Below are 20269 nucleotides of genomic sequence, written 5' to 3' on the forward strand. Positions count from 1 at the left end.
CATGTATTCAACTTTCAATTTCAATCATGATGCACGGTACGTTTCGTGGTAGTAAGATATCTACGATGAGCACATAATGTAGCCAGACAAAGGCAAACTACTGCTCTCGCATGTAGGTCTGCGATTATAGCATTCGCTCTTAGTATACAGTTCTCGACGCACTGAGCCAGGTCTTTGACCAATGATGGAGGGATGTGTCTCCCAGTTGTCAACTCCATATAGTCAAGACGTGGGACTAATAATGCGGGAGGGCAACCTATAGGCGTAGTCAATTCTAAAATGTTCTACACGTTTTATACACTGCAGATGGAGACCCGCGCACTTAGTCGTTGAGCTTGCCGTAGAATGGGATCCCGATGGCCTGGAGAAGTAGACGTGCGTCCCTGTTGTTGGTGGCATCTGTTTGGATGGTGATGTGGCAGCCAGGAATCATCTTGGGCGGATACCTGAGATCTGTTAGTCAGGAAATGGACCACGCAAGGAAAACAAACTCACGCATCATAGTTGACCTCGATTTCCGGGAAGAGGGCGAGCTGGTCTGGAGTAAGACCAAAGCTCATGTTACCGTGTCCGTCTCCAGATGAACCCGGAACACCCTTCCACTCCTTGATTCTCGGCAGGACCACATCGATGAGTTTTGCCAAAAAGTGCTCGGCATCTTCCCGCTCCATCTTGGCTGTCACGGAGACATATCTGCCCGCACGCAGCCCCCACCCCACGACATTGTGCTTTGCCTTGTGCGATGTAGCTCGTACGTTGCTAATGGCCTGTAGGATCATGCCCGCGACATGCAGATTTCCACTGTTCTCCTGGGCTTGCGGTACCATGGAATGAAGTGTGACGCCTGTGATCTTGGGGATATTGCGGAAAGTGCGGGGCTCTTGGAGCAGCCGAAGTACTTCACCTTTACCTCGTGGAGGCCTTAGGGGGCGGTTCTTGAAGTATGGAGAGTCGCCGGTCCACTCTCGCAGTCTTTGTTCTGTTTTGGGGGCCCGGTATCCTGGGGGATAGTGCTGGTATGTGAGGGTGAGGAGATCGGATGCAATCTTGCTCTGGTATGTTTGCTCGAGACGGGAGAGACTGAAGGGTCCGGGCTGGAAGAGTCGCGAAGAGGGGTCAGACGCTGGAGGCGGTTGGTGGGGATGAAGAGGACCGCGGTAGTATTTGGGCGAACGATATTGGTATCTGATATCTATGAGCCCATGCGTCATTGGTGTCGTATCTGAAGGCCATACCTGCTTGGTGGCAGCTGCTTGTTTCCCCGTCTCCGCAGTCTACTCCGTGCTACGGGGTCGTAGTTCTTTGCGAGTTCCTGCGATGGCGGCGGGACCTCGAGCGATGATGCATCCTCAATTTCTCGGGCTGCTTCAGACGAGGCATTGCGCTGGCACAGGGGCGCGGCTGCGCGGATGGCGGGTCTGGTGTTGTTCCGAATGGCCGCGGCGGTCCGGAATGGCAGTTCGCGCAGTGCCATGGCTGTGGTGATGCGACGTGGTGGTGGGTATGGCCCTCAGCAGCATGCTACATGGCAGTCTCGAACGGACTTTTCGTCGGAATACGCTATACGCGAGACGCGAGGGCGGCAGGGATGGGCGGCGTCTAAGGGCCGCGACTAGCCAATAGGGCTGCCCCACTCGTCCGCACCTGCCTCTTCTCCAGGTCAGCTCGCGACAATGCGGCTGATCGGGATCTGAGACTAGCATCTTCCTTTTGCGCTCTTGGGTTGAGGTCATTGTTCACGTCTGCGTCCCTAACAGCACGTCATAGCCGCTCCTCCTCACCGACAGACCCCGTCTTCCACCAACCAAACACACAACCACGCCCTCGCTTCCCCACCGACCACCGGGCTCAGGACTCAGGGCTCGTCTGCACCTTCCGCGACCACCACACCCCAAACTCGCTTCCTACCCCGCTACCCACCTGCCTGCCCTCATTCTCCCAGCGGCCGCGGACCTTTACTGAATGGGTCTCACCTTCACCCACCACCACCACCACCACCATGAGCGGCATGTCGCGGTTCCTCAGCCGGCGCGACAAACACCATGAAAAGCGCGCGTCCAAGCACGCCAATACCAAAGTACGCCTGAGCTCTTTCGCTTCCGTAAACTCCCTCAGTCCTCTGCTGTGTCCTGCCGTCGCTACAGCGCCCCATCACTCTCCTAGCTGTCCACGGCGCCTGTCTGCAGGCATCGAGACGCTGTATCACAAGCTCCCATTTGTATCGCGAACGTCGGTAGAGGACAGTCTTCTATTTCTACACCAAAAGCTACCATGTCGCGTTTCTGCTCTTACTCCCAGCGTCGATCAAACTTCACCATCGCATTCTTCTGACTATGTACTTGTGCAGTCCAAATCCACCAATCCTTCGCCCGACCTCTACAAGATATTCACAAGCGAGGGTCCAAGACCACCAGCGAATAATGAAGCCGAGAAGAAGGTACGCAAAGAACTCCAGGCTGCGTGGGTTCGTGTTGACTGGTGCAGGTCAAGATGCTCCTCTCACGCCTACAAGGCGCCGGCATAACGAACATGGGCGAGGCACAGGCCGAACACGCTCTCGCCTGGCATCCCAACGACATCGACAAAGCATACGACCTTTTAGTGCTTGCCAACGAGTCACTCGAAGGTGAACTGAAGGACTATAACCCAGAGGTAACCATGTTGGGCGCCATTAACCGGAACATGGTGACATGTTATCTCGACGCATTACTGTTCGCCATGTTCGCCCGTCTCGACAGCTTTGAGGCCATGTTGTACGACAACTTCGAGGATGAGCCAAGAAAGAAGCTAGCGGCTGTCTTGCGCCTATGGGTCAATCTTCTGAGGAGTGGACAGCTCATCAAGGTCGATCTGGTACAATCCATCTCGTCATCTGCGACGTTTCATAACTGACACGTATCGTAGACAAAGCACCTCCAAGACTCCCTTGCCAAATGCGGATGGGAAGATGCTGCACAGGTCCACCAACAAGACGCTTCGGAAGCCTTCACCTTCATCACCGGTGCGCTTGAACTGCCTCTACTCACACTCAAGATGGACATTTACCACACTGGACGTGAAGACAAAGAAGATGATCACAAATTTGTCAACGAGCGCCTGCTCGAGGTCGCCATTCCAGAACAAGATGGCGATGATGTTGTCACACTGGAAGATTGCCTGGAAACCTACTTCAATAACAGAATCGAGGTCAAGCGCTACCTGCAACGGCAAAACACGATAGCTTCGATCAAGTCCAAAGACGATGAATTCGTCGACAAGGATCCTGAGAAGAATGAGACCATTCACATCGAGACCATGGAGATGGAAGGCGCAATGACTCCCATTGTCTCGACGCCGATGAATTTCGAGCCCACCACCCCAGTGACCCCAGTAAGGCCTAATTTGGAGGGTCGCCGTCGTGCTGATAGCATCTTCAGCCAGCGATACACACGTCAGTCGCAAAACACAAGCAAGTTTGACGAAAAGAAGCATGTGCAAGACATGTTGGACAACAGCTCTAGTGGCCGACCGCGATCAACTTCTCTGCTTAAGAAGGAGATTCTAATGCCAGCTTGGCAGTTCTTCAGTCTCATCCCTTGGTATACCGACAACGTCCCAAAGACGGATGCTCAAGTTGCCGCGCATTTTTCAGTAAAGCGTCCGGTGCTTGGCATATGCCTGAAAAGATACACGATGACCCCGAGTGGCATTCCGAAGCGCCTCGATACTTATATCGACATTCCACTTGACATTGGCCTGCCTCACTTCATCTCTGATGAAAGAATGAAAGAAGAAGGTCCATTGTTCGGCAATTTCAAGCTAGTTCTCCAGTCTGTCGTATGCCATCGAGGTGTGTCAGTCGATTCTGGGCATTATATTGCGCTTGTCCGTGCCAATGCCCGCGAACGCCCTGGCACCGCGCGATCGGATTCTGAGCAAGAAAAAGAGAAGTGGATACGCTTTGATGACCTCTCGCCTCAACGAGTAACTGAAGTCGACATCAAGACAGCTTTGCGAGAAGAATCACCATATCTGCTCTTCTACCAGGTACAGCCCATTGACGAGGAACTTGCTTCCCGAGGAGATCCTCCGACATATGCAGAGGCGCAGTCCGGTTTGCCGTCAGTAGACCCTTCACGGGAAACGCTGGCTTCCCTGGTTTCCACAACAGCGACGGACGCTGAAGGTGGTCCAAACAACGGAAACGTAAATACGGTAGATGTACATACCGAGTCCAACTCGACAGACGACCCGGCTAGTCGAACTAGCATGTCCAGCAATCGGCGTAGTAGCACCGCGATAGAGGATGGCGAAGGCAGCTTACGCGGCCGAACCCAACCGCCAACGCCAGAAGACCAGAAGAGCAGCTTTTTGTCCGTGTCCCGACGCGGTTCTCGGATATGGTTGTCTGGGAACAACAGAAGTCGACCAGGTAGTCCAAGTGGCGAGACTCGTCTGTCTCTTACCTTGTCGAGGCTAACGGGACGCGGTAGCAAGGACAAGCTGGTTACGACTGAAGCTCCTACCAGCGATGAGCCTGCCATTGTGATTAACGGAGTGAAGAGCGAAGAGAATGATCAGCAGGATAATTCTCCGGCGAAAGAGAAGAAAGAATCCGGCCTTGGACGCAGCAAGAGCAAGAAGGAGAAGAAAGACAGACGGAGAAGCAAGAGCAGAGATCCCGGGATGATACTGGAGAAAGGCAAGCACAAGGATAGACCGGATCGTGAATGCCTAGTGATGTGAGGAAGTTAGGACTTGTGCACACAGAGGAGGTCCGTCCCCAGTTTTGTTGTTTACTCGTCTGCATTGCATTGCATATCGCCTCGACACCATTCTACTGTAGGGTGTCTACGAAATCGGCGGAGGAGTTTTTGAATCATTAGCGCGGCGTTATTGGAACATAAGGCTATCGCTTCATGTTGGATTTGCGACAGGGCATATGCATATTGGAGTACTATAGATGAGATACCCTGAATCGAGACGGCCAAAAAGAATATGGGCAAAGGCTTCGGCCGTAGACGTCTGCACATTTGATAATCTGTGATGCGCATTACAACTCCCTCATAGCGCCTGCTCACATGTGTTTAGAGAAGGCATTGGACAAGACTAGAAGAGTGAATGCCTGTTGGGGCTAGCCAGCGGCGGGCAACCTTGGAACAACCTGGCCTCTTGGGTCGGCGCGCTAATGACGACCCTCGCCCACCACAAAAGTCGCCCGCTTGTTTCCCTGCCTTCTCACCCACAGTCTGCGCAACCACATCTCTATCCCCAGCCTCTTGTTAGACGATCGCGAAAGCGAAGCTCAAGTTTTCTCTCGAGTAATCCTCTTTAAACTTCACAATGGCGATCAGCCCACAAGTGTACGCCGAACCTACCCCCCGAGATATTGAAGACAACTTGCTGATTCCATTGCAGTTCCAACCTGGTCATTATCCTAGGGTTTATGCAAATCTCGAAAAAGATACCCTTCGACAACGAGAACGTCCTCAATGGCGTGCGCGCGCTCTACATCGTCTCCAACCTGATCATCGCGGGTATCTACCTCTACGTCCAGGCGCAGATCAACAAGAAGAATGGTGCGGCACCTAAACCCCAGTGGTTCCTCCAGACAACTGCAGCGGCTAACACGGCACAGACATGACTGTCGTCAAATACGTCGAGCCCGCCCCAATGGGCTCTGGCGAGGAACCAAAGTTTGTCGCTACCACAGTCAAGGCCTACGATCTCCAGAAGCTGCGCGAGCTCTTCAAGGCCCAAATGATGGGTGTCGGCATGATGGGTGTTATGCACCTTTACTTCAAGTACACCAACCCGCTCCTCATCCAATCCATTATCCCCCTCAAGGGCGCTTTCGAAGGCAACCTCGTCAAGATCCACCTCTTCGGTCAGCCCGCCACCGGCGACCTTGCTAGGCCATGGAAGGCGGCCGGCGGTATGATGGGTGCCATGGGTGGTGGCGAGATCAAGACGGATAAGAAGAGCATCGAGGCTGCTGAGCGTGCTGGCCGTGGTGGTGTCAAGGACGAGTAAACGGGTTCTCGTACCTTGTTTAGCTTTCTATGCAAGGGATTTTTGCATGGGAGCTGTCTTTCTTGATAAGGGAAATATCCGGTCTACCCGGTTTGTGGGTGTAATTGAGCGACTTGCGCACCTGCTAATTGTATAACATGGACGTTTTATGCTGCTACTATTCTTGATTCGTGATACTCTATCTTTGTCAAAGTCGTCTAGAATGATTTCCCTTTGTAGAGTACAGTCCTGCAGCTCTCTCTCTCTCTTTTTCAACCAGAAAAACAGCCATCCTCTATATTTGGTCTATAAACTCCAAATGCGTAATGAGCCTTGAGATCCATACCAAACAAATACGCCTCTGATCGCACCGATCCTCATGCTGTGCAGGCCTCTAACGAACGCCATATTAAACGTAGTATATAACGAAGGAGAATAGTGGGGGGAAAACGCTTCAAGTCGCCATGCAACTAATAGCTAAAAACAGAAAACGATAGCGACAGCGTTGTCGACCAAATATACCTCGCCGATATTTTCGTCCGCCATGGACTGGGTGGAGTGGAAGTGGCTCTCGTCTGTCATTGAGAGGTCAAAAGCCCCCTTGTATGAAATGAGAGGAATGTAGTACTGATTGCTCAGTTCTTTGCGTAGCGTATGTATTACTTCAACGTGTTTTGATGTTCGGGAGGTGGTCCATAGTCTAATGGGTGTTGCTTGATTCGCCCCTTTCACTGCGAATCATCCAAGCCACTGAGGAAAGTAGCCATCTTGTAATGACATTGCAGCAGGCTCGTTCTCGTAGTTGAAAGGATCGCCCCAGAAGCCCTGTCTAGTTAGCCAGAAATACCAAGAGACTTGAGAGTATCGCATCACTTACAAAGTCAAAGTCGGGGATCACATCTGTGTTAGCTTGCACATCGCCTACGATGTTGTTAATGTTGCTAAGATTGATGTCATCCCAACACGGTGCATGCCCCTGGATGGACTGCATTGATTGCAATAAGTCTGGCTCAGTCGCCATTGCTTGAGGTTGAGAACGTCCTGAGATAGGCTGCTGGTCATAGGATGCAGACGTGTTCTGGAAGGCGTAGCTTGGCATGGCTTGCATCGCCGGATATATGCTCGTGTTACTGTTCGATGTGTTGTTCATCGGCACAGATATAGGTGGCACCATAGGTGGATTGACATAATGGCCCGTGGACTGCGACGAACCTCTTGGGGAGAGATTATGTTCGGATACAGCCTTGTCGATCATGTTTTTCACAGCCTGCCATGCTTTGGCGCTGTTGTTCTCTCGGAGTATTCGAGACATCTGTAATGCCCTAAGTGCGCGTTGTCGATCCGGTGCGTTGAAGAGAGGGTTGCGAAGTTCTGAGAGGATATGCATGATGGCCTGGAAGGAAACAACTCCGCCTTCGAAAGTTAGCTCTTATGTCCAAGGGCGCTGGTGTTACTGACCAATGTGCCATTGGAAGCGAGCGGCGTCAACATCCGCGGCTGCTTTATTTAGTGTCTCTACACAGTTCACTGATTTCTCAAAGATCCTACCATTGTCAGTTGTTCTTGTTCTGTGAGGTAGGACATTGTGTTGGGAGATACGTACGACCGGCGAATCTCATCCGAGAAGATTACATCACGGTAAGCACGTGGCATTCTGAGCCAGAACAGCAGGTAAGCTCGCCACTCCAGGAGCGAAGCCAGTCCCAATGTCAGCCTCTCCATTGGCACATCCATAGATAGATTTTGCAGGAATTTTCGTTGATTCTCTTCATGAACTTCGTCAAGCATGACCTTGATCTGTTCGTAGAGATCCCTAAGCTCCTGTGCAGGATCAGGACGGGATGTTCCATGGAGCCCGGAGTCGAGCATACGTCTTTCGAGGCGGTAAGTGCTCTGGATTATGCGTCGCAGGGCTCGCATGCCGTTAAATCTGACTAGTTGAAACGACATGGAAGTGAATTTTTGTTCGTTGTAAGGTGTCAGACCAGGGCTTGCGCCATCTACCAGGTCTTCATCGTCGATGTTACGTGGCAACAGCGTAGTATAAAAGTCTTCGGTGATACTCGGTTCCTGCCCTTTACACTCCGCAGCCCGGAACTCCAAATGGCCTAGTTGATGCCACATGCGACGACGTAGCTCGATGGTTAAGGCGTCCATAGAGCCGGTTGGAAACAAAGACGGATCTCGGTGCAGACCCTGGTTCAGCGAGATGCGGAATGCAATACCAATCAAAACCCACGCCTTGCCTATTGTACATGTGAGCGTTATCAAATTATCGAAGAGAATGCGCTTACCCATGTCCTCTTCCCTGGTGATACAAGTCAACCACAAGACGAACCCCTGCAGAATCTCAAGACTTGATGTCGTAAGGTAGTTTTCCCGGGCCAGCGAGATTTCAATACCCAACTGAAATCGATCGAGAAGCGATTCCTTAGTCTCGCCAAACTTGTTGTGTACTACCTTTGGGGGTAGCGAGTTGATAGCAGAGAAGTAGATGGCATAGGCGAGGGGGTGTGCTTCGCTGTTGTAGATGGAAAACTTGCGGAGCACTGTTGGTCTATATGTGATCCTCACCATCGGGTCTACGTTTGCGAAATAGACGTCGAGGAGAATGTCACGATGCTCTTGGGTACTTGGCAGTAGGTTTCCTAGATCTGATCCTGCCCCTGCACGACCCAAGGAGAGCAGATCAACCAGACTGCTTTGTGGTACTTCCTTTCTCTCCTCGTCGGTCTTGTCGCCAAGCAAAGCCTTGATATCTTGGATCTAGTATTTCATCAGCCATGTTTCGATGTGGAAAACCTGAAAGAAATGCAAAAAAGGTAAGGTTGGCTATAGTTCGGTATATTCCAGATCTGTGGCTTCTTGTGCAAAGAAGCGAGGCTTTGGAACCGTCACTCACCTCATCAGCGAGCAATGCGAAATGCAGAGACGAAACAAATTGAGACTGTCCATCATTCAACAGTAGCGTTCCATCTCCGCCATCGGAAGCTATTCCCCCTCCCTGTGAAGTTTGGCTATTTGACGATGGGGTCAGCGCTTCCGCCTCTTTCCTATCGAAATCAATACTGGATCGTACGGATGCCGAGGGCTTCGCCCCCTGCCCTGCAACAGCTTTCTCTAGGAGATATTCCAGTCTGTCTAAGCGAGCTTGCACGTCAGTGCCTTTTCCGATCTTTCCATTGTTGTTCGTGGCTGTAGATTTCGAAATCCTTCCATTGGTGGTAGGAGCCGGTATTTGATCTGTCCAGGTACACACATGGCTTCCTCGCGTACAGGAACCACAGACTGGATGAACATGATCACATTTGACCTTCCTGCGTCGACACGTCAAGCATGACGAAATGACGCGGTGCCGCCCTCCGCTGGGTTTGTTTGTTGAGCCTGGCGAATTAGATGATGTGCTGGTCTTGGTTTCCACCATGCTCGGGTAAGTGTCGTTGCAGTCTGCATATGAGACTTGAAGTTTTCAACAATGTGGATCGGTCGCCGGGAAAGAAATGATTCCGTCACTCCCTGAAGTTCGTTGCGATTCTCGCCCCACTAGCTGAACGGGCCGCTGTTACCCGTTCCAGCCTTAGTGGCGATCAACCTTGCTCCGAGAACGACCCGCCGAAACTTTGACGCCAAACACCTCGGTACATACGAGAGAGCCTCATAGGCCGAGTACAAGCCAATGCCGTTAAGCTTCGTTTCAAGCCGTGTGTCGTCATGGTATCACATGCGAAAGTATAGCCTCATTCTTGTTGGACTGTCTGGAGGAGTACCAATCTCACGCTGCAGCTCCGGTAAAGTTAGTAAGCGTGCGTCATATACCAGCGGGTGCGGTAATAAATCGCTATCAGTTAAGGGGGTCTGATAGGGGACCTCTAAGGAATCTCGTGATTGTTTCGTTTATTCCACCAAATACTCTTCTCAGCACGATCCAGAGTAGCAGCGGATGGTTTCTTCACGGTCTCACTTCCTGTGTCAGTACCACGATCAATCATTCTGAGCGAAATCGTTCGAGTCCTCTCGGCTGTTCTTTATTTCGAAAGGTTTGGACCAACGTACAGCCGGGATGGCATGATGTTGTAAGAGCAGGGGATGTCTTGAGAGTGGAAAGATTATTCGAGCCATGGTTTGATGTCTGATGACGAGGAAGAAGATACTCTTACGTCGCACGTGCACTCGCAGTACGACTCAAGATACTGCTTATAGTCAGCTCCAGTCGCATGCTTGCGATATGATCCTTTTTAGCCCTGGTTCTTACTAAAACAATTTCAAAGTAGGCAAAACTACCTATGTTGTCACCTTTTATCTACGAATGACAACGGCTACGACGGGTTTGTGTCGTCCATGCTTCGCACCAAGCAACGCTTCACGCCCCTTTTTGACACGACATCCAATCTAAGCCCAGCGCTTTCCTTTATTATGTTCCGGTAAGGCCTCTTGCAAATCAAAGTTCATGGTTTGTAACGTGGCTCAAAGATACCAGACAGCGGTCTTGCCCTCCGAGATCGAGGCTCTTGTATAGAGGTCAGTTCAGTGACCTTGAGCACCATTAGCACATCCTATCGAAGAAAGTCTACACGTCATGGCGCAAATGAAGGGAGGAAAGCCTAGATGGACTAACGCGTGGTCATAAAGGATCCCATAATCGCCAAACATCAGTCGCGATATAATGGAGGCTTGAAGAGGAGGCTTTTATGGTCCATGCTTCTTCTCGTGATCGGCGCGTCCACGGACAGAGCTGTAGTACAACATGCTTTCAACCTACAGGCGCATCCTCCTCTTTTGCAACCACGGACTGCCCAGTCAGCAACAACACATCTTCCACCTCCAAAACACCCGATTGGTCACCCAGAGCGATACAATTTGACGGAGCATTGTCGACGTGACACGGACGGACGGGATGAGGGGGCTGGGGAAGGTAGGCGACAATGATTGGTGTATACGAGATGCACAGTGGGGAGAAGAATTGCGGAGGCCGGAAGTATTGTGTACTCCAGGATGAGGCTTGCTGGCGGTGGCAGAGTGGCTAGGTGGCCTTTGCACCATATACTTTTAGGACGGGAAATTGCGTATATCGATGAGTTACCGTGTCCGTCAGCAGAATTGAGTTTGCAAACACAGCCATGACGGTGGGCAGAAACGTGGTTTGGGTCGACGAGGGCCGAGGTGATGCCGTGGCGTTGTCGCATTGAGGTGACAGGTGCACGCTAGATTAGCGAAGATGCCGGAAGCCTCCCTCTTTTCCACCCAATCGTGGACCCATCGCCGTGTGCAATGCACCTGGTCACACGTCACTGGTGTGATTGCAGCTCGTTTTGTCTCCTGCTCGCTCTGAGTGGTGCATGCTGAACCGCCAGGGCTTCCTTTCGCGGCGAGGCTGGGCCTAGAGATAGCAGCAAAGCTTGCTTCCGCCATGCTGCCCGTCCTGGTCCTTGGTTAGGGCCTACCCACAAGCTCGTCCAGAGAGCATCCAGCCCATTCTCCCCAGGCCAAACACACATACATACACAGACACACATCGTCGGCCCCGCTGCAGCCTTGTCCGAAGCTGGTCTGAGATGAGACTGCGGGAACGGATAGCAGCATAGACTACCAAGAGGCTTCACCGCTGGCAGGATCAACATTGAGCGCATACCACCAGGGCAACATGCTCGCTCTTTGTTGAGATGGCGACTCTATCTCCCGGTGCGTGTGGGCTCTGGGGCTATTGGGATATAGAGCGCTGACCACGTCGCATCCATAGATGTCCGCCATTCGACTCTCAAGTCGCTCAAGCTCACCTGCCCCTCCGCTGAAGTCATTCAAGAGCCGCACTCTGTGTCGACGGTCGAATCGCCCGTCATGGAGCAACAAGGCTACCCATTTCCCGAAGCAGGAGACGAATGGTCGGACGAAGAGGTCCTGATTCCCAGGCATAGACGGAAGGCGCCGTATATCCCACCACTCAAGTTCGAGAAAGTGACCGCAACGTCAGCCGAAGATACATCGTCCGATGAGTCTTCAGCGTCACCGCGCCACCACCGGCTAAGCTCGACCATCAGTCCCCTTGTACCGCCCAAAAGCTCGTCGCGACCGGACGCGTCGAGGGGTAACAGTCAAGATGACCTCATACAGCGGTACTATCAAGTCACCAAAGAGCGCGATGCGCTGAGGAAAGAGCTACAAAGGAGGAGCATGGGTCCGCATGGCTTACCCGCTAAACGCACCGTCCTGTACAAGTCGGAGGAAAACACTCTGGTGGAAGAGCTACACGCGCTGCGATACGAGATCCGGCTATGGAGCGAAGAGTACTTTGGTGGGCCCATCAAGGCCTCGAGCAAGCGTCCATATCTGCACAGAGCAAAGGAGCTGTTTGGGAACCTCACAGACAACTATCAGATGTACCTCAAGGACCCAGAAGAGCGGCCGCTTCTCATACAGGCCTATGTGTGGATGAAGCTGCAACAGAAGATCTTCAACAATTGGCAGAAGGGAAGTGGATACGTCTGGGCGGGCAAGTTGGGCGACAGGAAGCTACGTGAGATCAACGACACGCTGCGCAAAGGTACAGTCCCAAGTGTGCTTCAGTCCCGTTGTGAACGCAACGCTAACAACACGCACAGCTGTCAAAAACGAGGCCGAGGCCGAAGAGTACCACCAATGGCGCGCCATGACTGTGAACCTCCTAGTCCCCCAAGTAGACGGCAAATGGCGTCCCACATTTGACGCCGCGCCAGTCCTAAAACGAATATCCCGCTTCTGCAGTCGCATGCGTCGCAAACTGCGGCCCTGGTCTACACATTCCTTGCGCAAAGGAAAGGAACAACTGGGAACAATCATCTCGGCGTCTGTTGCGTTGGATTTGAAGATGAAGCGTCAGCTCGCCGATTATCGATTCGTCACATTTACTGGCGGTAAGAAGGACCAATACTGGGGCTATGGATTCTATGACAGCGAAATGGAAGATGTGTATGAAGATGACGACGGAGACAGCAGTGGTGGATATGGTGGCAGTGGCAGCGCAAAAGGCAGAAGAGTAGAATTGGCACTTGCGCCTGCGCTTGAACGATGTGGTAATGCTAATGGACATGTCTTTGATCAAAGTTTCATGATGGTAAAGGCGGACGTGAGCTGTAAGAGGCTGGAGAAACCGAAGAAAGAGAAAAAACAGCAGCCACGGTCCAGAGGAGGTGGCAGTAAGGGTTTCTCGCTAACTTCATGGAAGTAGAATTAATGGAACTATGAGACGAGTAGCAACACACCACTCCGCTTTTGTACTGCCTTTTTCCCTTTGCGTCTGTCATGTGTCTCTGATCCTACTATAGCTTGAACATGACTGATTTTATATCTTGCACAGACTTTCATCACCTCTTGAGCACTCAACCACAAAGCAAGTTGTGGTTTCGAAATCACGAGAATCTCAGAATTAGCATCTCCTACATCACAAAACGACGCAACCTGTGAATGTACGCCAAGTACTTGCAGAACATGTTGATTCATCACCAAGCTAGATTTAGGTCGACTGCATGTGACAAGCATTACACGTGAATCAGATCGCCTTTTAAAGAATTTCATGTATACATCAACAGTCATCAAATGTCTACATGTTCTTATGCTTTGGTATTGGAAACACATGTACAATCTACTCCGCTTTAGGCACGACGTGAACCTCCCAGTCAGCGCCATGCGGACCCTTGACCGTTTCGCGTGGTGTTACACGGTGGAAAGGCCCTTCGTCGTTCGTGACACCGCTCTCTATAACGCCCTTCTTCTCGCCTGTCCGCAGATACTCTAGAAAGGCAACCGATGTGTCGATGTACTCATGAAGCGCATCCTTGCTGTTGAGCGTTGTACCAGTGACCAACTTCATGATCCAAGGAACAATGAGAGGCGCATCGGTACAAGACGGATGAGCGGTGCCCATCAAAGTCATGAACCATCCTTCTTTCACATTGTTGATGATGTCCTTGACGACATTGAAGTGCCATCCTTGACCGTAGAACTCTGACTGTTTCTCTGTCCACTCTCCACTCTGCATCACAAGTATCGGTACGTCAATGTCTTTGTTGAGTGGTCCTGATCCCTTGCCAGGGTCCAATGCAATCCCGCCGTTGATGGGCATTGCTTTCGAGCCGGCAGATTTAAGCGCTTGCATCACGCCTGTCGCGCCATACGAATGGCCTCCGACTGTGACTGCAGACAGGTTGAGACGATTCTTAAAGCCAGGTAAGGCATCGCGTGGTGAGCCAGGCTTGAGATTCGTGATGGGCGCGTCACCTGCATTGAGTTGCGCGAAGAGCTTGATTGTTTCGCTGATCTCAGCTTCGCGGAAGTTGAGTTGCGCGGCCTTGAGGTCAAGGTCGCTCATTGGCGGTTCGGCCGCTAGGTCTCTGAGTTTCATATGCCAGACTTTTCGCTTCGTCCCATCGGGACGGTGAATGATGGTACCAGGTCCGCTTCCGTCACGGTGTTCGACAGCAGCGACGACATAACCGTGACTAGCAATGCTTCCGAGGTAGTGAGCATAGCTCTGGCTCATTCCTGCCATGCCATGTGTGAAAACCATACAGGGAAGCCCTGCGAGATTGTCGCCTCTTTTTAGCTCTTGGTGTTCCTGCTCTGCTGCCTTCATAAGCTTTCCAAAGCCGCCTGCACCACTACCATCTTCTCCCAATATCTGTTCGGCGCTGGAAAGTATGGGCGCATCAACGACGCCCGGAATGACGGTGCTTGAGCCAAGGAGCCAGAGAGCGAATGTGAAGACCGAAGACAATTTCGACACACCAGCAAGTCGAGCATATCCCTCGCCAATGAGCGAGACTGGTTGAGGCAGCCATGGTCGTGCCCATGGTCGCTGACTAGGCGACGCCAGAGGCAGAGAAGAAGGGTAGTATAGAGTGATAGCCAATGTATTGAGTTCAAAAGCCTTCTCGCCGGTTGCCTTCAGTACAGCATCGTGGATGGTTTTCTTTTGTACCTCGGTCTCAACATCCAGTATGCCAACCTCATGCGGTCCTGTGTACGTCGGAAGTGGCGAGGTGATTGGAGCCAAGCTAAAGAAGAGGATGCCAAAGAGTACACCTGCCGATGCAACGAACAAAAGACGTCGTGGTGTGAGTCGGGCGGACCGGGGGGCCAGGCGGGCCATCCGGAAGACCATGATGCGCGGCTTGTATTACAAATATCTACAAGCACGAAGGATAGATGGCAAGGACTGGGAAGGGCTGTGACGTGTAGCCAGAAGTCTTGTGTGGGCTTCCCAGATCTATAAAGGAGTACGTGAGATCAACAGGGTATTTGTGGCGTGGGAAAGAAAGATGATGCCCTATGAAAGTGTTGGCCACCGATGACGTACGCGGCATCGGAGATAAGACTGACCCGATGGACCATGCCTCTGGGTGACACTTCCATCCTCGCCTACGATATACTTGATCAAGAATTGACGTCTCACCACATCTTGTCATGATATCCATTGTTTCTAGCTTCGTCAAAGGACTTTGTTTTTCATTGAACTTCATTTAGGAGCGGATTGACGATCGGGAGTTGGTGTTTACACAACAGCTACAGCAGGGCACCGCCCATTTCTTCCCTCGAAAACTCGTTGTACAAAAAGGTCAGCGAGAAAAATAAGAGCAGAGTGTGTGAAGTAGAGTGGCAGGCGAAGCTGAGGCTATGAGCCATTTTCGAACATGATAAAGGAGCACAACATCGAGCTTACACTGCAGCGCAACAATCAAGCAAATATTTGGCATGAGCGTTTGTCGGCAGTATGACTTCGTGGGGGCGATATAGTGATATGGTGCGCAAACTCAGCACGCGTCTCGTCGACCATCTTCTGCGTCGATTATGTTCTCACCAGACCGTTAAGGCAACCAATTGGGTCTCCCATCGCAAGCACATGGACTCGATGTTTGGCCAATATTGTATAAACCGATTCTTCTCTGACATTTCACTGCACAGCCATCACAAAGTGTGATAGAGGCTAACGAGGAGAATGCGTGCGCTACGGTTTCCCGAGATCAAGAGAATGCATCAGATGTAATGCAAGTCAAAGCACCTGCTCTACTGGAAAAGAAGATCAAGAACACAGCAGCCGCAGATCGAAAGAATCTGGTCGGCGAAGTCGAGACATTTTGCATAGGCTGAATAAGTGCCTCATGAAGCTTCACGATCGTTCCACCGCATATGAAACAGCGTCTCGGACGACATTTAGGCTAGCCACATCATCCCCATCTGGATGATCGCCACTCTCCAACCCTCAATCCGTCTCGAGCTCTGTCCGAAGTCGCTTACATTTGCATGTGCACACTCCTGGCTACCGATGAGTGTGAGATACATGAAACAAAAGCCTCATGTACGAGCGCAGCCGGCATCGCTTCAGGCACATTTAGCGGATCGGGTAAATCCAAACAACTTGTATATTACCCGATCTACACACTATTGACACCCTGACCCTATAACATAATTCACAACGAACGTCCCGCTCCGCGTGTACGCCCTGGAAGTTGACTTGCATATGACCAGGGACCTCGAAGTCTTTTACCCGGACGATCGTGTTCGGTTCGGCATCCCGATGAATTTGTACACGTTCAGTTCCAGGGTTTGAACAAGGGACGTCTTGGTTCCTGCATATTCAATCAGTGAATATTAGGCGCGGTCGGTTGCGCGTAGAGGCGCAGTACAGGCAAAAAGGCGCGTTGAGATCATTAGCAGGAATTTGTTCCAATACGCGCTTCTTGAGCGAATGATCTGGTGGAGCTGCCATGTGGGTATAGAGTGGAGCCCACCGGTCTGTTTCCTTTTCCAGTACCCTTAACCTTACTGTCTCAACAGTAAGAACAGGGTGTTTATCAGATCAGACTGTGCGCTCTGCTGCTCACTTCCCCAGATTCTGCAAGCCGTGGATATATTGGCAAGTGTGATGCAGGGTAATGACCTTGACATCGCGGCCATCATGGCCACTTTCAACACGCTTTCCCAAAAGGTCGTGTACCTACGGTGCACTATCTGATCCATCCGGTAGCCTCCAAACTCGTCAGAGGTCGTTTAGAGCCTAGATGCAAGCGACCCACTCGCAAACAACTCGCCTCCGGTATTAGCACGAACGCGAACCATCTCCACTGTCAGTCTGCCACTTAGTCATTCGGTATCACGGCACTGGCATCTTTGGGCGACTTCATTGCGAAGGAATCGCCTCGACACATCGGTGCTGTATCTAATTCGGACGATGAACCCACTTGTTTAGATCCTTTTCACGACGACGCGCTGCGTCTAACAATATGAGCCTATACGCTGCAGGCGCCGCAATTAATATGAACAATACGTTAATCTGCACTATTTCGCAGCCAGCCATGTTCTGTGAGCAACACGGTGTCGATGAACACCACGCGACAAACGGCTAGAGGAACGGCTTCGATTCCATATTTTCGACACACCAGTTCCCGTCGATGTTTGACAAGGAGAGTCAAACATCGAATTAGCCGAATTGTCGTGCATGTCGTCTCACAGCTCTCTCATGCTGCTGTTTGTCTATGCTTGTGCGCGTTGGTGTCGATGACGCGGAATTGCGTCGCACTGTATTTGTTCAGCCCATGTAATCGAGTTTGTGGCGTTTATGCGACAGCATTGTTGCTTTTCCTTGAGTTGCCAATTAGCCTACTCACACCAAGCCAACGGCACGGACGAGCACGTCCATGCAGGACAAGCCTGCGCATCCGATGATGCTGCCATGGGGATCGTCAGGGCCAGATGCGTAGATCATCAGGAAGGAGGTAAAAATAGGTACAAGGAACGGCACAGGGTCAGAGAATGCGCCATGCACCTGCATAGCTCAGCGCGAGGGGCACATGACCAGTCACCTCTTCTCAAGCCACAAAGTACAGTCAAGTATAGGTCAATCAATAAGGGCGACAAAGATGATGAAACTGAGTTTGTGGTTATATTGATTCTTTTTGTATGGCAATGCTTTCAAGCATCTTTGGAGAGAGGAACGAGATCGACACAGACAAATGTTTTATGTAGTGATTCCAACATCAAATGATGATTAATTTCGCGCTCTCTAGGAAAGATAATTGTCCTTTTCAACATAGGAGACGACTGTTGCGCGAATATTGTAAGACAGATCTATGTAATGAGACAAGCATGCGCCAAAGAGATGCATACAAGCGAGCTGATAAGAAGCTGACGCAAGGAAAATCGAAAAGTAGGAGACCAAATGGAACGCCTCCGGCTTTTTTGGTCTTCCGTTGACAGTAGTACAGGAAGTAGATACACAGGAGAAAAACATGACTCGTTAATATATACATCGAATGCAATGTTGTGTCATGGTTAACGTGACAAGCATAGCCAGCCATGCTTCAGAAGCCTCCCGGGCTTCGGTTTAGTGAGGCGCTGTTAGTGGAGGTATTATTAAGGGCGCCGTGAGGATGGAGAGTTAATGGTGGTGTTTTGAGTTACATTTGCGAAGTGGCAGATGGGTTGCGCGGTGGTGCTGGGAAGAGGCTCAGCATAGGGGAGCGTGCCTGTGCTGTGGTCGCTGCGCGATTGCGTAGCTTGGCCGATTGATCCTCTTTTGGGACAGAGACGGAGAATAGCTTGGCGGCGCCGTCAGACAGGGCTTGCTTGTGTTGGCGTGTTGAAGTACGAGCAGAGCGCTGCGACCCTTGACGCGCAAGATCCAGCGATGACTTGAGCTCCTCTTCGACAGTGGGATTATTCACTGGCTGCGAGCCATGTCGAGCTAGATCAAGGGAAGCCCTGAGCTCAGTCTCAATAGAGCTGCGAGATTGCTCCTCGTCTTGTGGCACTTCGTCGTCTGAAGCGAAGAATGTTCGCCCTTCCAGAGTGCGCCCTGGCGGCGTAACATCATCGTCTTCCTTGTCTTCGTTGAGAAATGCAATCTGTTCCGATAGTTGATCACCTGCTAGACTGCAACCTATTGACTTTCGGCTACGATGAGAAGGAATCAGCTCTGGTACACTCCCTGCAGAACTCGCCGAACGCCGTACAGGGGAACTCCAAAGACCAGAGCCCTGGACGGAGGACATAAGGCTACTATCATAGGAGCTTCGTCTACTGAGTCGGACGCGACTACTACGGGCCGAGCTAGTCGCGCTTTGGCTTGCATCAAGCATTGGGAAGTGTCGGTCTGAACCAGCGTACTCGTCAAGCAAATCCTCGTAGGTGACTTCTCTGTTTTCTTTGTACTCTTGAGGAACAAGGAGAGAGGGGCTGAGTATGAAGCCAGTATCCCCGCTAAAGCGGTTGGCATTGAAAAATCCGGATGGTGTTGGTGGCAGACCAGTGCCCATAGTGGATGTGGATATCGCAGAAGTCGGGACAAGCTCTGGTACACTTCCGGTGCTAGGAACAAGCAATGACGAGCGAAAATTGTCGGATGCGAAGCGCTGCCGATCAGCGGACGTGATTCTCGAACTGTCGTTCGCTTGCACAGCAGATGGTGTTTCGCAGCAACGGGCACCGTCATCAGATGCACGGTCCCACTCAAAGTCACAATCAGCTTCGAGTGCGTTGTCATAGATATAGTCAACGTCTTCTTCCCATGACTCTTCTATTGCGCGCCATGTGTTCGACTGACGACGATGCGTAGGTCTTCGAATGGACAATCTCCTTGGAATGCTACCCGAGCCCAGCGTATCAGACATCTGGGATGAGGGTCGCGAGCCAGACGGCGCTGCCCTCGGCGAGGCAGGAGATTGACCCTGACCGTGTGCTCTGAAGGTGACTGGTGACCGAGGGCTTTGGAAAGAAAACGATCCAAAATAGGGTGATCTTGGTGAAGTTGGTGTCTTCAGCGGCGGCTGTGGTGCAGGTCTTGGGCTAACGAATCTTTCCGGTTCCTCAGCGACATCTGCGAGACTAGGGCTGAATGATGGCGGTGTCGTTGCATAAATGGCTGAGTCGTCAGGTGTCGTTACTGCATGGCCGAAATACGACGAGTCCTCTAATATTTCAGGTATTATGTCCGGCGTGGACACAGCCGATAGCGCAAATGAGTCCCAGATACCCGACTCTCGCTTCGAACGAGACAATCTGCGTGAAATTGATCCTGCTTCTTCGTATGCGAGCTCAGGTGTACCGAAAGGAGGCCCGAGAGGAAGATGAGGCGACTGAAGAGGCGCCTGTATCGAAGAGGATGAGTGAGCATGTTTCCGAGGGCTAACACCAGGTTGGGAGAAACTCTCTATAGACCGGGCTAGGCGAAGAGGTCGTCGCGACAGTGGGAAATAAGGTGCATCTTCCGATTCGTGGCGTGCTTCTGGACTGCGGGGTGGTGATCTAAAGC

General features: G+C 51.5%; 7 protein-coding genes across 7 annotated transcripts; 3 read left to right on the forward strand and 4 right to left on the reverse strand.

The window, feature by feature from the left end:
* Window positions 1–18: 18 nt before the first annotated feature.
* ACET3X_008243 (mitochondrial 54S ribosomal protein uL5m) lies at window positions 19–1540 on the reverse strand. Its single transcript, XM_069454394.1, has 2 exons — window positions 496–1540; window positions 19–446 (listed from the first exon to the last, which is right to left on the reverse strand). The coding sequence occupies exons 1-2, from the start codon at window positions 1209–1211 to the stop codon at window positions 323–325; spliced, it is 840 nt and encodes a 279-aa protein (XP_069303845.1). The 5' UTR covers window positions 1212–1540; the 3' UTR covers window positions 19–322.
* Window positions 1541–1999: 459 nt separating this feature from the next.
* On the forward strand, window positions 2000–4725 carry ACET3X_008244 (uncharacterized protein; the record flags this gene model as incomplete). Its single annotated transcript, XM_069454396.1, has 5 exons — window positions 2000–2077; window positions 2348–2437; window positions 2485–2853; window positions 2905–4352; window positions 4473–4725. The coding sequence occupies 5 exons, from the start codon at window positions 2000–2002 to the stop codon at window positions 4723–4725; spliced, it is 2238 nt and encodes a 745-aa protein (XP_069303846.1).
* A 597-nt stretch (window positions 4726–5322) lies between these two features.
* On the forward strand, window positions 5323–6012 carry ACET3X_008245 (uncharacterized protein; the record flags this gene model as incomplete). The annotated part of the gene is made up of 3 exons (XM_069454397.1): window positions 5323–5342; window positions 5398–5558; window positions 5618–6012. 3 exons carry the CDS (start codon window positions 5323–5325, stop codon window positions 6010–6012), a joined length of 576 nt encoding a protein of 191 aa, XP_069303847.1.
* Window positions 6013–6729: 717 nt separating this feature from the next.
* ACET3X_008246 (uncharacterized protein) lies at window positions 6730–9291 on the reverse strand (the record flags this gene model as incomplete). Its single annotated transcript, XM_069454398.1, has 7 exons — window positions 6730–6816; window positions 6869–7404; window positions 7450–7535; window positions 7595–8237; window positions 8286–8757; window positions 8894–9044; window positions 9251–9291. The coding sequence occupies 7 exons, from the start codon at window positions 9289–9291 to the stop codon at window positions 6730–6732; spliced, it is 2016 nt and encodes a 671-aa protein (XP_069303848.1).
* A 2360-nt stretch (window positions 9292–11651) lies between these two features.
* On the forward strand, window positions 11652–13192 carry ACET3X_008247 (uncharacterized protein; the record flags this gene model as incomplete). Its single annotated transcript, XM_069454399.1, has 3 exons — window positions 11652–11670; window positions 11729–12529; window positions 12588–13192. 3 exons carry the CDS (start codon window positions 11652–11654, stop codon window positions 13190–13192), a joined length of 1425 nt encoding a protein of 474 aa, XP_069303849.1.
* Window positions 13193–13606: 414 nt separating this feature from the next.
* ACET3X_008248 (uncharacterized protein) lies at window positions 13607–15124 on the reverse strand (the record flags this gene model as incomplete). The annotated part of the gene is made up of 1 exon (XM_069454400.1): window positions 13607–15124. The coding sequence occupies one exon, from the start codon at window positions 15122–15124 to the stop codon at window positions 13607–13609; it is 1518 nt and encodes a 505-aa protein (XP_069303850.1).
* Window positions 15125–18416: 3292 nt separating this feature from the next.
* Window positions 18417–19274, reverse strand: ACET3X_008249 (uncharacterized protein; the record flags this gene model as incomplete). The annotated part of the gene is made up of 1 exon (XM_069454401.1): window positions 18417–19274. The coding sequence occupies one exon, from the start codon at window positions 19272–19274 to the stop codon at window positions 18417–18419; it is 858 nt and encodes a 285-aa protein (XP_069303851.1).
* Window positions 19275–20269: the final 995 nt, after the last annotated feature.

Source organism: Alternaria dauci, chromosome 8, assembly GCF_042100115.1.
Source record: "Alternaria dauci strain A2016 chromosome 8, whole genome shotgun sequence".
Classification (NCBI taxonomy): domain Eukaryota; kingdom Fungi; phylum Ascomycota; class Dothideomycetes; order Pleosporales; family Pleosporaceae; genus Alternaria; species Alternaria dauci.